Source organism: Eucyclogobius newberryi, unplaced genomic scaffold (assembly GCF_026437365.1).
Source record: "Eucyclogobius newberryi isolate DKJ021-1_F unplaced genomic scaffold, fEucNew1.0.hap1 SCAF_1, whole genome shotgun sequence".
Classification (NCBI taxonomy): Eukaryota; Metazoa; Chordata; class Actinopteri; order Gobiiformes; family Gobiidae; genus Eucyclogobius; species Eucyclogobius newberryi.
Window position 1 is genome coordinate 40,739,294 of NW_027315723.1, and position 14,987 is coordinate 40,754,280.

The 14,987-nt window shown below is 43.2% G+C and overlaps 3 protein-coding genes across 3 annotated transcripts; 2 read left to right on the plus strand and 1 right to left on the minus strand.

Moving 5' to 3' along the window:
• Positions 1 to 270: 270 nt before the first annotated feature.
• LOC140360987 (superoxide dismutase [Mn], mitochondrial) lies at positions 271 to 3,898 on the minus strand. Its single transcript, XM_072446537.1, has 5 exons — positions 3,789 to 3,898; positions 1,776 to 1,981; positions 1,533 to 1,649; positions 957 to 1,136; positions 271 to 747 (listed from the first exon to the last, which is right to left on the minus strand). The coding sequence occupies exons 1-5, from the start codon at positions 3,815 to 3,817 to the stop codon at positions 602 to 604; spliced, it is 678 nt and encodes a 225-aa protein (XP_072302638.1). The 5' UTR covers positions 3,818 to 3,898; the 3' UTR covers positions 271 to 601.
• Positions 3,899 to 5,034: 1,136 nt separating this feature from the next.
• Positions 5,035 to 9,366, plus strand: LOC140361003 (pre-mRNA-splicing regulator WTAP-like). The gene is made up of 7 exons (XM_072446562.1): positions 5,035 to 5,263; positions 5,345 to 5,400; positions 5,476 to 5,534; positions 5,631 to 5,758; positions 6,158 to 6,336; positions 8,028 to 8,182; positions 8,260 to 9,366. The coding sequence occupies exons 1-7, from the start codon at positions 5,234 to 5,236 to the stop codon at positions 8,859 to 8,861; spliced, it is 1,209 nt and encodes a 402-aa protein (XP_072302663.1). The 5' UTR covers positions 5,035 to 5,233; the 3' UTR covers positions 8,862 to 9,366.
• Positions 9,367 to 10,232: 866 nt separating this feature from the next.
• LOC140361010 (acetyl-CoA acetyltransferase, cytosolic-like) lies at positions 10,233 to 14,753 on the plus strand. The gene is made up of 9 exons (XM_072446575.1): positions 10,233 to 10,383; positions 11,325 to 11,459; positions 11,813 to 11,994; positions 12,478 to 12,595; positions 12,685 to 12,828; positions 13,370 to 13,492; positions 13,988 to 14,142; positions 14,213 to 14,323; positions 14,552 to 14,753. Exons 1-9 carry the CDS (start codon positions 10,335 to 10,337, stop codon positions 14,720 to 14,722), a joined length of 1,188 nt encoding a protein of 395 aa, XP_072302676.1. The 5' UTR covers positions 10,233 to 10,334; the 3' UTR covers positions 14,723 to 14,753.
• The last annotated feature ends 234 nt before the right edge of the window (positions 14,754 to 14,987 follow it).

Below are 14,987 nucleotides of genomic sequence, written 5' to 3' on the forward strand. Positions count from 1 at the left end.
AGGTCATAATTAGTGCTTCAACAAAGTTTGGATCAAAATGTGGTGGATTCTTCTGTACACGTGTTTAGTTTTGAATACATTTGCAAAGCATTCAAACACGCTTCTTTCACATAGTCATTATTGGAAATTGTAGAATTCTGAGTAATGTTTAGAAAAACAATATCAAATAGGGCAATAATGTCCTAATTTTAAAATGCATTTAGTGTAGACAATGTGTAACTGCAAACAAACCACCTTTATCAAGCTTTCCAAATAAAGACAGCAACATCGTTTGGTTCAATATAAATTCTATTTTATTATATTACATCAAAAACACCACTGCAGAGACAGAATCTGTGACATGTTTCAGAGATCGCTAGCTCCGTTTCCCGGTTAGAAACAGTTTTAGTCCGAATTATGAGATTGAAACTGATTCAACAAAACATTGACGTAAAAGTAGACAGCTTTTGTGCACTTCTATGGTAAAAGCATGTAACTTTAACATTGATGTTCTTCATAGGATTAGACCTTCTGCAGGGTTATATTATAAGCTTTGTATAATGATGCCAGTTTTGCAGAGTCAAATTTATTTCCACCACTTTTTATTCCAAGTCAGGATAGTCTACTTTTTTGCAATCCTGAGCCGGTCGCTAACGTTCTCCCAGTTGATGACGTTCCAGATGGCCTTCACGTAGTCAGGCCTCACGTTTTTGTACTGGAGGTAATAGGCGTGCTCCCAAACATCAATGCCCAGAAGAGGAGTCAGACCTGGGGACAAGACCGAACAGAAGTCACTTAGGAGGTCGACTGGACAAACGCTTTGGAACCACTGACCAAGATTTAAAACAATGTTATGTCATAAGCTAAATGAGCCCAACTAAGACGTAAACAGGGTAACTAACTAAGTAACTAACCACAAATGTTGAGAAGCTTTTAAATTGACAGTTGGAAAATGGAGAAGGACAACTAAGTGTTACCTGTGGTCCCCTGCAGTGGGTCCTGGTTAGCACACGCAGCAACACGCAGTCTTCCACTCTCCTTGTCGAAGCCCAGCCAGCCCCAGCCTGAGCCCTGCACTGCCACGGTAGCAGCAGACATCTTGTCCTTCATGTTCTGGAAGGAGCCAAAGTCACGCTTAATGGCCTCCATCAACTCGCCTGAAAAAGAATATGATACATTAGTGAAAAGGTAGAGAAATAAAGGGCAGACACAGATGCTATGCTATGTGCTGCTATGTCTCTGAATGAAACTGTGTGAGGAAAATATAAGTTACTCATAATTGGGAGATAAATCTGAAAAATGTATGAAGCTGATTTTAAAATGTGTTGTTGACATATTAAATACAAAAAAAAAAAAAAAAAAAAAACTGCCCTCGTTTTAGCCTGTGCATTTGATTTAAATACCATCCAAATAGGACAATAAATGTATCAATCCATCAGCTTACATCTGAAGGACAACATGCCTTTTAACCATAATCATGCTGCTCAACGTGCTTTCTTTTAAAACTGCTCAAGGCATCGCATGGGGGTGGAACAGATTCATCACTGCTTCACCTTGTGGCTCTCCACCTCCATTGGGCGAGAGGTTTGTCCAGAAAATAGTGTGGTTAATGTGACCACCTCCGTTGAACTTGAGTGCAGGCTGAAGGGCAACCTGTGCTGTAACATCTCCTGAAAAACAAAAAGGCACACTGTGAAAAGAAGGTCTGCAGAAAAGTGGCATCTTTAGTGACCTTATTTAGTCATAGTTTAGTCCTTGAACTTCAGGACTGTTTTTGTGATTAGTCTTAGTCATACCCTTGGCTAACGCCTCTTGGTACTTCTCCTCTGTGACATTGAGGTTGTTGACATATGTAGCGTGGTGCTTGCTGTGGTGGAGCTGCATGATCTCTGCACAGATGTGAGGCTCCAGAGCTCCATAGTCATACATCAGGTCAGACAGTGTGTGCTTGTGCCTGGACGCACTCACCAGGCTCAGAGAGTGGCTCAGCCCGACCGCACATCTGCAACAGACACAGCAGGAAGTTTACTCAAAGATTTGGGCGACATCTAGTGGTCAAAGTGGCATTGCTCTTTCCTCAGCAGCCTTTCAGTTCTCAGCACAGCACTAAACAGTCTCGTCATTCTAGTTTAGAGAAATTGCAGAACACAATATGATAATTTGTTGATCCAATTACGAACACAGGTTTGTCATACAGATATTGGAAATTATTTGAATCATAGAGGGTGGAAAATCTTCACATTTTAGGCAGTACCAAAGTCTCTCCATTTGCAATGACCCTGCACTCTGCAATTTCAGAAGAATATAGATAAATAGGGCTGTGCAATGAATTGACTATTTAATTTCTAATTGTCAATGATTAATCCGAGTCTGTTTAATAGAGACGTCCACAGCCAATTCTGTCAGTTAAAACATGTGGTTTAGAGCAGAGTTCACACTTTGGAGGAAGAAATTAGACTATTGCTTTTATAAATGACACAGACTTTAAATTGTTTATGTTCAGGAAATTACCAGTAACATTGAAAAAGTTATAATTTTTTTAAATAACATTGAAAAAATACATACAGACCGTTGTGGTGAAGAGGGAGCTGAGCCGAAAGGCAAAGCTCTCTATTTACCGGTCGGTCTACGTTCCTACCCTCACCTATGGTCATGAGCTTTGGGTAGTGACCGAAAGAACAAGATCGCGGATATAAGCGGTCGAAATGAGTTTCCTCCGCCGTGTGGCTGGGCGCTCCCTTAGAGATAGGGTGAGGAGCTCGGCCACACGGGGGGAGCTCGGAGTAGAGCCGCTGCTCCTCCACGTCGAGAGGAGCCAGCTGAGGTGGCTCAGGCATCTGTTCCGGATGCCTCCTGGGCGCCTCCCTCGGGAGGTGTTTCAGGCATGTCCCACCGGGAAGAGGCCCCGGGGAAGACCCAGGACACGCTGGAGAGACTATGTCTCTCGGCTGGCCTGGGAACGCCTCGGGATCCCCCCAGAGGAGTTAGAGGAAGTGTCTGGGGAGAAGGAGGTCTGAGAGTCCCTGCTCAGACTGCTGCCCCCGCGACACGGCCCCGGATAAAGCGGCAGAAGATGGATGGATGGAAATACATACAATTACGATACATTTTTGTAGATATTCTAAAACACATGGACACAGAAGCACTCCGTTTGCAAGTGTCTGCTCTTGATTGCTGTAGTTTGCACATGCTTCCCATTGAGACAAAAAGAGCTGAGTCACAATGAATGTTTATACTATTAGGATGCATAAGGACAGTTATTGTAGCCACGCTAAAGTGATGCAACACATTTCTAGCCCAGTGTCTCATAAAAGAAAGTCTGATATGATTCATTTAAAAACAATGACGTCTAGACACAATACAATTTACATTTGAACCTAAACATATTTTGTGTCTATGCATATATATGCATATTAATTTGTTTTCACATTAAACGTTGCTTCCCTAAAAACAAAATTAATATATGTAGAAGTGACTAAATAACTTGCTAAAAGGATTAAGTTTAAAGTTGTGCCTGGGCTAAGGCACAAGCCAACTACATGGAAGTTGCCTTGGGCAGATCTAGGTTAATAGTTACAATGACACAGTGCACACTAACATCACATGAATATCCTTTATTTAAACACGTTTCTGTTGGTGCGCCACATATAGTGAAGAGAGCTAGCATCCAGGCTACATAATAAGAACTGTGCCAAGTTCACTGACACAAATCCTAACACAAGCTACTGTCATACAATTAAAGTCCTTTTGGTCGCACTTCAATCAAAATAGTTGCACTGATAAAACATGGCAAATTACGTTTGTTTTACCTGCGGATTTGAGCATATCTGCACAGCATGTTACCTCAGGGACAAGGGACAGAGGACAGACGACAGAGGACAGACCACAGCACTCAGACCACTGTGCTAACCAGCGCTAACGGCTGCTGCCCTTGAAGTCTGCTCCGGACCGCACCATTGTAGTGAAATAGGGGGGTTCAAGGCGGTAAATAATTGTATGCTTTATGATTGCCCATTTCAACATTTTAATGATGCACAGCTCTTCATAATATACAGCAAAATTCATTAAAAATACATTGTAATTATTTAGGTATCAAATATAGCCATGGATGTAATGATGTGTTTTAACACTATAACCTCCTCGATTTGTTGCAATCGGTGTTCGCAGTTATTAATATTGTTAGGAAACCGAATTGAGCCAAAAGTCTGCAACTGGATTTCAAACATATTTTTAAAATCAAGTAAGTTTGTAATAAGTGTAAATAAGGGGAGGGAACGTGATTTTGCAAGTACGTAATTACGTAAACGTTGCCAAGCTGTGTGGAAAGATTGTTTGTTAAAAAGATGCTCAAAAGCAGAAAACTTAAGACAACAATTTTATTTCATCACACAAAACATTACAGTTCCCCTTATTCCTGATATATTATCGAAAACGCTTTAAATACGTTAAAATAGCTCAACATTGATGTGCTGAAAACATACATTTGTCTACGGGGATTCCAGTCGAGAGTGAGAGGTCTGTCGTCCCCCTGCGCTCTTTTCTCCTATCCGCAGAGCTCGTGCACAGCCATTGCGCCTTGGCTTCGTAGAAAGATGATCTGGAGCAAGCCGCGCCTACGCTACAATACATGAATCCACTCAACCTCGAGCCCTATTCTTCGACTTTGTACTCTATACGGAACTATACGGGACTTTTGTTTTCGGAGCATCCAGCCTAACGCAGCAGGTAAGCGTTTGGGCAGTGTACGGCCCGTTTTCTGCAGAGCGCGCTGGGTCAGGGAAGAAGCGCAAAGGGAGGGAGCTGCTTCCTTCACCGCCATTTTGTGGAAACAAGAAGCTGAAAACAGAGCCAAGACCCGCGGACAGGCAACACTTGCACCTAGAAAAAGCATTTAACTGACGCGGTTATTCTAAGGGTGTTTGGTTCATCAAGTGTGTGGCTCATATATATCTGAAGTGCGAACACTTGTTTGGCTGGTTGTGTCGTAGCGGCTGCTGTTGAACGCTACAGGCTCCGCGGCGGCGTCCATTCAAACACTGGAGGAACATGTTTTTATAGACAAGGCTCGCGTATTCTCGGCTTCTTGTTTCTTCTTTGATCTGTCTTCACGTTCATGAAGCAATCTGCTACTGATTTGCACCGATCCGAGCCGAATTGTCTTGTTTGACCTAAAACATGGAGTCCACCCGTCACCGCTAAGCATGGTGCAAAACACACGTCTGACTGCTTCTCTCTTCTCTTTTAAGGGTCTACCATGACCAACGAGGAGCCCCTGCCCAAGAAGGTCAGTTTACATACCGACTGTTTGCTAAAATATTATTCATCACAAACTGTTTTATTTATGCCTGATGAAAACACTTTCCAGGTTCGCCTCAATGAATCTGATATGAAGACGCTGACCAGAGAGGAGCTCTGTACCAGGTACTGTCAGAGCAGTGAGACTCATGTGGTGTTTGTTTGGATGTATACTTAACATCTGTCTATCCCACCTGTCAGATGGAAACAACATGATTCCTACCTCCAGGTACTGGAAGCTAAATATGCAGATCTGTGCTGTAAGCATCACTTCCATTTATACAAATTCAACTACTTTGTCCTTGCAGCTTTGCTGTACTGATGTTGTGCTTTTGTTTTCCCCTGGTCTGCTTCAGCTAACGATGTGCCAGGACTGAAGGAGTCAGAGGAGAAGCTGAAGCAGCAGCAGCAGGAGTCTGCTCGCAGGGAGAACATCCTGGTTATGAGACTGGCCACCAAGGAGCAGGAGATGCAGGAGTGCACAGTACGTATCCATCTGTGACGACACTCATCCAGTGTGTTTAACCCAGAAAATAAGTTTGGATCCAATTAGAATTGACTGCTGTCTGTGTTGAACATAGTGAGTTTCACTTAAATAAAAGTTATATTTATCAGTGTTTTTTAGTGTTACACTAACATTTAGGTCAGAGAGTAGATCCTCTGTAATTCTGGTACATTCAGAGGTCAACACACCCAGGCCCAAGAAATACATACGATTTCAGCACTGAAACTCATCGGCTTAAGGACAGTTCTGTACATCTAAAGGTGCATGTTCCTGTAGTCTTTACCTGTAACAGATCACATTTTAAAGGTGGTAAGAACAAATATAAAATGTGGTTTGCTCTTGGCAATTCTGATCACTAACACTTGATTTCTTCTTCAGACTCAAATCCAGTACCTCAAGCAAGTCCAGCAGCCCAGTGCAGCCCAACTGCGGTCCGCCATGGTGGACCCTGCCATCAACTTAGTTTTCCTCAAAATGAAGACTGAACTGGAACAGACTAAAGACAAACTGGAGCAGGCCCAAAATGAACTGAGTGCCTGGAAATTTACACCTGATAGGTAAAGACAATCAAAATAACCCCATCCTCAGAAAGCCAAGATGTTGTCACGCCCCCACTCTCACTCACTGCAGCCATGCAGGACAATGGTGAGGGGCAAGGCTGAGCGCTGTACTCACCGAGACTCAGACTTTACAGAAAGACAGTTACTGCCGACAGCGCCATGTTTTCTATTGTCCAGCTACATATCACATAATGTACGATGAGAGACAGTATGGTCAGGTGACATTGTGTTTCAGCTCTCCCACGTACCTCTCAACGGCCGAGTCCAAGGAGTGCACACTGTTCTGAAGAGAGGTGGTCTCTGGACGGACACGCCCCCCCTGCCCCCGCAGCTCAAAGTGACATTCACATACTCTAGGGGGTAAGGTGGAGGGGGGACAGGCAGGGGGCATCCCAAGCCTAATAAAGACTATTAAGACAGTATCGGTGGATCACAGCACACACACAGCTGTAAAGACTCTAGTGTAAAACATGAGGACAGTTCTAGGAGTAAAACTAAGACTTCGGGGGGAAGACTCGGTAGAAACTGCTAAGACTGTGGTCCATAAAGGACTGATTCAGACCTGAGGGTCCCGGGCCTGCTCACGGTACAGTCAATTTACATGTTTTATTTTGTGACTTTCTTTTGATTGCATTTCATTTGCTCTTTCTCTTGTTTCTCTCAAATACACTTATGGCAGTGTGTTAAACATTATCATTGGCTTTGTAGAGTTGAATGAGACTCAAAGTTATACTTCGGCCTAATTTGAATATGTAAAACCCACTGCTGTAGGTGTGGAGAGTCCTGTTTTCTACTTGTGAATCCACATGTTTAACAAGTTCATGTAAAAGTCTGAAAATGTATCTTTTCACTGTGTTTGTCATTGACCTGACATTTTCCCCTTCAGCTGTTATCTGAACAAAATCAGCAGCATAGGACACAACAAGGGAACATCAGCCATGTTTAAGTGTACTTATTCGTTTTTAGAATATAATCATAGTTAAACCTTTGTGACTGTTCATTCATTCTAGCTCTGAATGACACTGACTTACGTAAATCATTTCTGCCTCTTTAAAACCCATTGGGCGATGCGAGTATTCTCCTGTAACCAGGGACTTCCAGAGGCTGCATGTAGCATTAGCTCACGTAGAATGAAGAGATGACTGTTGTGTTCTTTGTTTGCTCACTCTTTGAAGCATCTTGGTTTATGTGGAAAAGAAGTTAAAATATGTTTCTTTGTTTTGCTATGATAAAAGCTAATGTTCAACATTCTAGAGCTTTGCTGGTTAAATTGTACATAGTGTTTTAGAATTAGTTCATGCTTTGTTCATCTGGCTGGTTGTTTAATCCTAGCGGTAATCGTAAAGTAATTATATTTTTTCTTTGCTTGCAAAACCACTTAAGCAAGCTAAAGTCAAATGATTAACTGTGTGCTTTACAAAGCATTTTACTTGTAGTAACCAAGAACTTGAACATATGGGTATTTCACTATCCTTATATCTAGTATTAAGGTGCTAACTGATTTTGTTCCTGAATCTTAGTGGTTTATTACATGGCATCAGAGTATTGTTGGTTAACAATTGTTAATTGAAATTGTAATGGACATTTTATTTTTGTAAATGGTGTAATTGTGTTGTTTTCTGAGGAGAAGGTTCCTTACTCTACGCTGTGTGCTTCACCCTGTGATGTGAGCTTTATTTCCCTTGCAGCCAAACGGGGAAGAAACTGATGGCAAAGTGTCGAATGCTGATCCAGGAAAACCAGGAGCTTGGGCGGCAGCTGTCCCAGGGCCGCATCGCCCAGCTGGAGGCTGAGCTGGCCCTGCAGAAGAAGTACAGCGAGGAGCTAAAGAGCAGCCAGGATGGTGAGTGCCGGCTCTCCTCTTTACTGCTTTAACTACCTTTTTACTTTTTAGTCTCTGAACTGATTTTATGTCCTCAGAGCTCAACGACTTCATTATCCAGCTGGACGAGGAGGTGGAGGGCATGCAGAGCACCATCCTGGTGCTGCAGCAGCAGCTGAAGGAGAGCCGACAGCTGTTGACCCAAACACAAGGCACCATGGCTGGACCCAGCAGGACTTCACAGTGTGCCTCCAAAGAGCCAGCTGCTCCGGAGCAGGCCAGTACTCCCAATGAACCAGTGGGCAAAGACTACAGGGTGTCCAATGGACCAAGTAATGGGAACTCTTCACAAAGGAGCGAGACCACCACGCCCAGCCTATACAGGGAGGTGAGCAGCACAGAGGAGGACTTCCCCATGTCCCCCAATGTGTCCAGCCCTGGAGAAGCAGAGAGCAAACTATCCAATCACTCAGAGGAGGCGGGGGTTCAGACTGCAGCACGGGCCCAGTTGAGTGCGGGCTACGAGAGCGTGGACTCTCCCACAGGCAGCGAGACCTCACTGACTCAACACTCCAACGATACAGACTCCACCACCGACCCCCACGAGGACAAGGCCCTGAGCCGGGCCAGCCGGACTGCAGGCTCCAGACACGCCCACAACGGCCTGGACTCAGGCACGGGAGACTCCTCTCTTTTGTAATGTTCTTCATGATGTATCTTTTATACTATCAAAACAAGGCAAGTCCACAGCACTGCTATCCCAACACATTTTGTTGTCACCCCTGTTCCCCTGCCTACTGTGAAGCCAGTAAGGTTTGTGTTGCTAAATGGTGATCTTTAAAATGGGTTCATGTTAGATTTGAATTGAGTGAAAGTAAGTCTAATTAAACTAGTTTGATTCTGACATTTATATGCGCACGTCTCCTCTGTTGTTGTTGAGCTCTTGACACAGACCAGGCTTCATCTGTTGTAACTTGTCAAAAACAGACTTTTGAATTACAGTAGGTTCACAAAATGCAAGGTCATTTTCAGAGGTTGACCTGTTTCTTTTTTTTTTTTTTTTTTAAATGCCGTTTTATTTTTCCATTCAGAGAGAGACCATGTTCAAAAGATTCTGTTTAATTGTACGTAGCTATATGCGATGTTCATATTATTCTGACTCGAGTCCTCTACATGTACTGACCAAATAAAGAATTTTAATACTACTTTTATGTACTCTGATTTGGGAAACTACAATAAACTGTACATGCTCTAAACCCTTTTAAATACAAACATCAAAGCCAAATGCATGCAGCGGTGTAAGAGTTTAGTTAGGTTTATGATCCTTACCTGAGAAATGTCCAGATAAAGAATGCAGGTTAATCAGTTCCGGCTTTTTTCGCACATGAACCTGCTCTAGTAAATGGTCAAATTCCCACGTCAGGCTGCATGTGTGACTGGGGCTTGAATAAATATGAATTTAATGTATAGAATGAAGCGTGAATTACACATTAACTGTCCAACATTGCTTCTACAACTCTACCTCTGAGTTGATTTTCCTCCTCAACACCAGGTGACGCTATAATCCAGACAGCAGCCGCATTATCACATGCACTAGACCATTACACTAGAGGGATTGTCGTAATTGTCATCCTAGCTTGGCGGCCTTGTTTGAAGTGTAATTTTAAACAAACGCACATGGACACTAACGGGAGCTGCGCTTGTAATTACGTCTTTGTTTTCAGTTGTTCGGGTAATTTGTTTTTGTATTTTATGTTAACGTCTATATTCGACCATATCCAGGCAAAGTGACTAAATGAAAAGCTAAGTCATCCTTCTTTCCATCCTTTACTAAGAACACGAATAGTTGTATCTCTATTTCTGATTTTATTCAACAACATTTCTCTTTTAAAAGTAATTTCTACAAATAATATAATTATTATTATACATTTTAATTATTAGTAGTTAGAACCGTTGCTAGTACCAACCACTAACCAAACTAGCTCTTCATACAGTCACAAGATGGCGGCCTCTCTCACCCCAGCAGTTGTGTTTATTAGTCTAGAGTGCAGCCTCACCTTTCAGGCTGAGCTGTCCTGTGTTGTCCTGTCAGGCAGCTTCTTGCGCTCACACCGGACTCACATCGGACAGGGACATTACCCGGACCACACAGACCCCACAAACGTCCCACAAAATGAGCTCCGTAACAGTGGTCATCGTCTCTGCGGCACGGACACCGATTGGTAAATAAATGCACGTTTTTGTCTGTTATTTACAAATGTCATACTCGCGCTGCTTTTTGACGTAGTTGTTTTCTTGTACAATTGCAACTGCATTACTTACAAGCTTATATTTATTTTAAAACTGTCTGTCAAAACGACCATAATCTTTATGACGTGGTGCTTTTAATTCAACTTGTTAATATGGTTAATTGAAGACAAGTTCGCCGTGTCTTCCGGGGCTCTGATTGGCTGCATGTTGAGTCTGGAGTCGTACTTTGGCTGTGATTGGCCGACAGTCATAGTGCGACAGAGCACGAGCGACCTGTGATTGGTCAAGTGTGGTAATTGTAGGGCTGAAGAAGAGAGCAGTGTCATGAGGTTATCATATTTACATTGGGTGTTATCATATTTACATTGGGAAATGTACTATATTTGTCATAACAATAACGATATGTACATTTATGATTGTATATTTCAATTTAATTTACATATTGTTATTCCATTTAAAATTTACTCACACAAGAAAAAATGAGCATAAAACATATTTACAATGTTTTCCAATAAAGATTTTTTCTTGCATATGGTCTCAACTCTACTACCGACATATACATTTCACTCTACTTCATGAAATTTATGAGTTTTTTATGAGTCACATCACAAAACGGTCTATGGTGGAATTTGCTGTTTATCTGTCAGATGTGTTGTCCTGGTTTATATCTGAAATTCCACGCTAAAAACAAAATAATTTCAGATATTACTTTCAAAAACAGTCAACCTCCCATAGTTACAGAGTCCACCATCTGAGAATATGACACCATCAAATTCTAGAACGTGATCGCAGCCTTTTAGTTTTGTTCATCACTGTCCAACTTAAGTATGATATCCCATTTTGGAAGCCAACATGACTGCACCTGTTCTCTCTCTGTTCTTTCTGTTCTGAACCTGTGGGTCTTTTCCCCTAGGGTCCCTGAATGGCTCCCTGTCCAGTGTGCCTGTCCATGAGCTGGGGGCAGTGGTCATGAAGGACGTGCTGAAGAAGGCCGGAGTCCAACCTGGGGATGTCTCTGAGGTCATCATGGGACATGTCCTCACAGCAGGTACACAGGTGCCCCTTCAAGAGCCCCTTCAAGAGCCCCTTCAAGAGCCCCTTCAAGAGCCCCCTCAAGAGCCCCCTCAAGAGCCCCCTCAAGAGCCCCCTCAATAGCCCCCTCAAGAGCCCCCTCTAGAGCTCCTGACACCAAACCAAGTGCTTTAGCCAAGATCATGTGACAGCTAAACCCAACACATTAAAACATAATTTACAATGGTTTAGCACAAAAGTAGGTCTAGAGGACTAAGTGGGCGGGCTAACGGCTCAAACTAAAACATGCTCCTGACTCATGGTTCATAATCGGCCCCTAATATGCACGGATGACATAGTATTCACACCACCACGTTTGTGCGTTTGCAGGTGGCGGTCAAAACCCTGTGCGTCAGGCCAGTGTCGGGGCCGGTGTTCCCTATGCCGTCCCCGCCTGGAGCTGTCAGATGGTGTGTGGCTCCGGGCTCAAAGCCGTGTGCCTGGGGGCTCAGTCCATCCAGGCGGGGGAGGCCTCTGTGGTGGTGGCCGGCGGGATGGAGAGCATGAGCAGGGTAAGACATTCATTCAACAGACAAATGACAGAGGAATAGTCTTTTGAACGGATAAACTGTGGTGCTCGGACCCCAGGAAGCAGCTAGAGACACCAGTGATATGATGAGAGACAAAAGGGTAAGGGGAACATCCAAATCTGGAGGTGAAGAGGAGGAGGAGATGCAGAGTCTGACGAGGCTGATGGTTCTGCTGCTGCGGTGGAGATGGAAATGAGTTGGTTTGTAGTGAAAATTGTCAGGAATAAAATCTTGGCATGAAACGTGATTGGGTGAGAGATTAATAGGTTGAATTTGTACTTGACATTGCAGTATTTTATGTTGTAGAAATGTTTGCGCTTCATGTTCAGATGAAACTGAGCTTAGAGCAGCCAGGAAACAGGCGGTCCAGACTCTACAGCATAAACAAAGCGACGACATGATTAAATGTTGAGTTTATTTTTGACATACACTGTTTTTAAATGTCTTCTTTCCTTTTGACCACAGGCTCCTCATACAGTCCAGATGCGAGCCGGAGTGAAGATGGGGGACGCCTCGCTCCAAGACTCAATGGTGGCTGACGGTTTGACAGACGCTTTCCACAGTTACCACATGGGAATAACAGGTGCCATACATGTATTAATTATAGGAATAACTAGTACATCCATCAACTGCTCACAAATTAAAATGCAGATTTGTGAATACGTTCTACAGCTGAGAATGTGGCCAAGCAGTGGGCCGTCACGAGGGAGGAGCAGGACAGGTTTGCAGTGCTGTCGCAGAATAAGGCCGAGGCTGCACAGAAGGCCGGACACTTCGATCCAGAGATAGTCCCGGTTCCTGTCCCGTCCCGGAAAGGCAAGGACCCCTGCAGTCATTTTGATGATCAAATCTAATATGTCTAAAACGTCGGTATAGTGTTGTAATGGCATAGTTCTGGGTGAAATGTACCAGTCAAATCAAACGAGTTGACTGGTGAGCTATGTCCCCTGATATTACATACATTTTTCCCAAAATATTTCAGTTTTTCAGTGTTGATTTAACATGAATTTTCAGTGTAAAAAGACACATCAGGTGTTAAGTATTTGGTGCCAAATGGTTCAATAGTTCAACAACAAAGACACTAGAATCAATGGGTGGGAAATACTCAATTAAATATAAATGTATTTATTGATACATAGCCAGAAATCAGCAGTTACCTGGCTGGGCTTTGTAAAATTGTTGACTTGATCAACAGAAAAAGTACTGGTGAATCAAATGATCAATTGGACTAGTCAGTGCAAAAACATTTCATGCAGCATAAATTTAATGAATAAATACACATTTTAAACAATCTTTTTGAACATTAGAGAACAGTCTTCCTTGTGAGTTGTTCTTCCAGCTCGTGCTCTTTGTGCAGGTCTGGTGGAGGTGAAGGTGGATGAGTTTCCTCGACATGGCAGTAACATAGAATCCATGACCAAACTCAGACCCTGTTTTATCAAAGACGGCTCTGGGACCGTCACCGCTGGCAACGCTTCAGGTCAGACCCGCATCACACCTGGGATACATGCATGTTGTTTTATAATATAAACCTAATAACCTACAAACTACGGCTCTTATTTTGGTGATCAGATCACAATCAACTAAAATGGAATGATTTGCAGTGTGATGGGGAAATATTGCAATATGGCAAATATTGCTATCCAATTCTAAATACAGACCAAGCCTAGCACAATGCTCTGCCCCAGCGTCATTGAAGGATGGGTCAAATGCAGAGGATAAATTTCCTTACGGGTTCAATAAACTACCATAATCTTAATGAATACATTTCTCCAAACTATCACTGATAATCAGATTGTGAACAATTTGAACATATTTATTAGTGAAACTTATTTCCTAGTCTCGAGATGTGCAGTGCTGCCCTCTAGAGTCATATCAGTCTCACAATAAAAGAAATTCTGCTCGGACTGACATTGAGCAAACACAACATTTTTGAACACTTGATGGTTTGTTTATTGAAATGAACTGTTTGCAGGTATAAATGATGGAGCGGCAGCAGTGGTCCTGATGAGTCAGTCTGAGGCAAAGACCCGCGGACTCAAACCTTTGGCGCGGGTGGTGTCATGGGCCCAGGCTGGACTGGAGCCCTCAGTCATGGGGACAGGACCTATACCCGCCATCAGAAAGGCTGTAAGAACAAGCTCTGCTCCTGAAATATGTCTGTTGCACAGAGTGAATTAGACTGAATTGAATGTTTCAGGTTGAGAAGGCGGGCTGGCAGCTGGACCAGGTCGACCTGTTTGAGATCAATGAAGCTTTTGCGGCTCAGTCAATTGCTGTGGTCAAAGAACTCAGCTTGAATGTTGATAAGGTAAGATCCCTCTGACCTCCAGGAACAGCTTCTGATTGTAATACATTTTTAGACAAAGAATTGACCTCAACCAGAAATGTCAAACTAAGAAATTCAATTAGAAAAAAAGGATTAAGGCCTAAACATCTTCTAATGAGAGACTAAGTGGTAATCTGCAGATCAAATTCTCAAAGTGTTGGAGCTAAAACAGAAAATATTACAAAAACACTTCCTCTGTCCACTTCCCAGGTGAATGTGAGCGGCGGTGCCATCGCCCTGGGACACCCCATCGGCATGTCGGGGTGCCGGGTGCTGGTGACCCTCGTCCACGCCCTCCACAGGACCAAGGGCCAAAGGGGCGTGGCTTCTCTCTGTATCGGAGGAGGGATGGGCATTGCCATGTGTGTGGAAAGTGTCTGACATGTCAAAGATTTACTGTAATCTGCTCTTATGATGGATGGAAATTATGGGAAATGTGTTTACAATTATGAGGGATATGACTTATGTTTACTTTGATGCTGCTTATCACTGGAGTTGTAATTGTCGGGAATAACATGATTCAACTCAGGTTGCATACTGGGCTGACACATGAGCGTAAACCTAAGTTTCAGCAATAAATAGCTCTGCTTGTCTTGTGATCAAATCCTGTGACGATGTGCCATTATGAGGTAGTCAGGTTGTGATT

Excerpts from the sequence above, each read along its gene's own strand:
- LOC140361003 (XM_072446562.1), top strand. The coding sequence starts at position 5,234 with ATGACCAACGAGGAGCCCCTGCCCAAGAAG. Across the intron at positions 5,401-5,475 it reads AGAGAGGAGCTCTGTACCAG|ATGGAAACAACATGATTCCT; the intron begins GTACTGTCAGAG and ends CCCACCTGTCAG. Across the intron at positions 8,183-8,259 it reads GCTAAAGAGCAGCCAGGATG|AGCTCAACGACTTCATTATC; the intron begins GTGAGTGCCGGC and ends TTATGTCCTCAG.
- LOC140360987 (XM_072446537.1), bottom strand. The coding sequence starts at position 3,817 with ATGCTGTGCAGATATGCTCAAATCCGCAG. Across the intron at positions 1,982-3,788 it reads AGATATGCTCAAATCCGCAG|ATGTGCGGTCGGGCTGAGCC; the intron begins GTAAAACAAACG and ends TGTCTGTTGCAG. Across the intron at positions 1,137-1,532 it reads TGGAGGTGGAGAGCCACAAG|GCGAGTTGATGGAGGCCATT; the intron begins GTGAAGCAGTGA and ends ATTCTTTTTCAG.
- LOC140361010 (XM_072446575.1), top strand. The coding sequence starts at position 10,335 with ATGAGCTCCGTAACAGTGGTCATCGTCTCTGCGGCACGGACACCGATT. Across the intron at positions 11,460-11,812 it reads GGGACATGTCCTCACAGCAG|GTGGCGGTCAAAACCCTGTG; the intron begins GTACACAGGTGC and ends GTGCGTTTGCAG. Across the intron at positions 13,493-13,987 it reads CACCGCTGGCAACGCTTCAG|GTATAAATGATGGAGCGGCA; the intron begins GTCAGACCCGCA and ends AACTGTTTGCAG.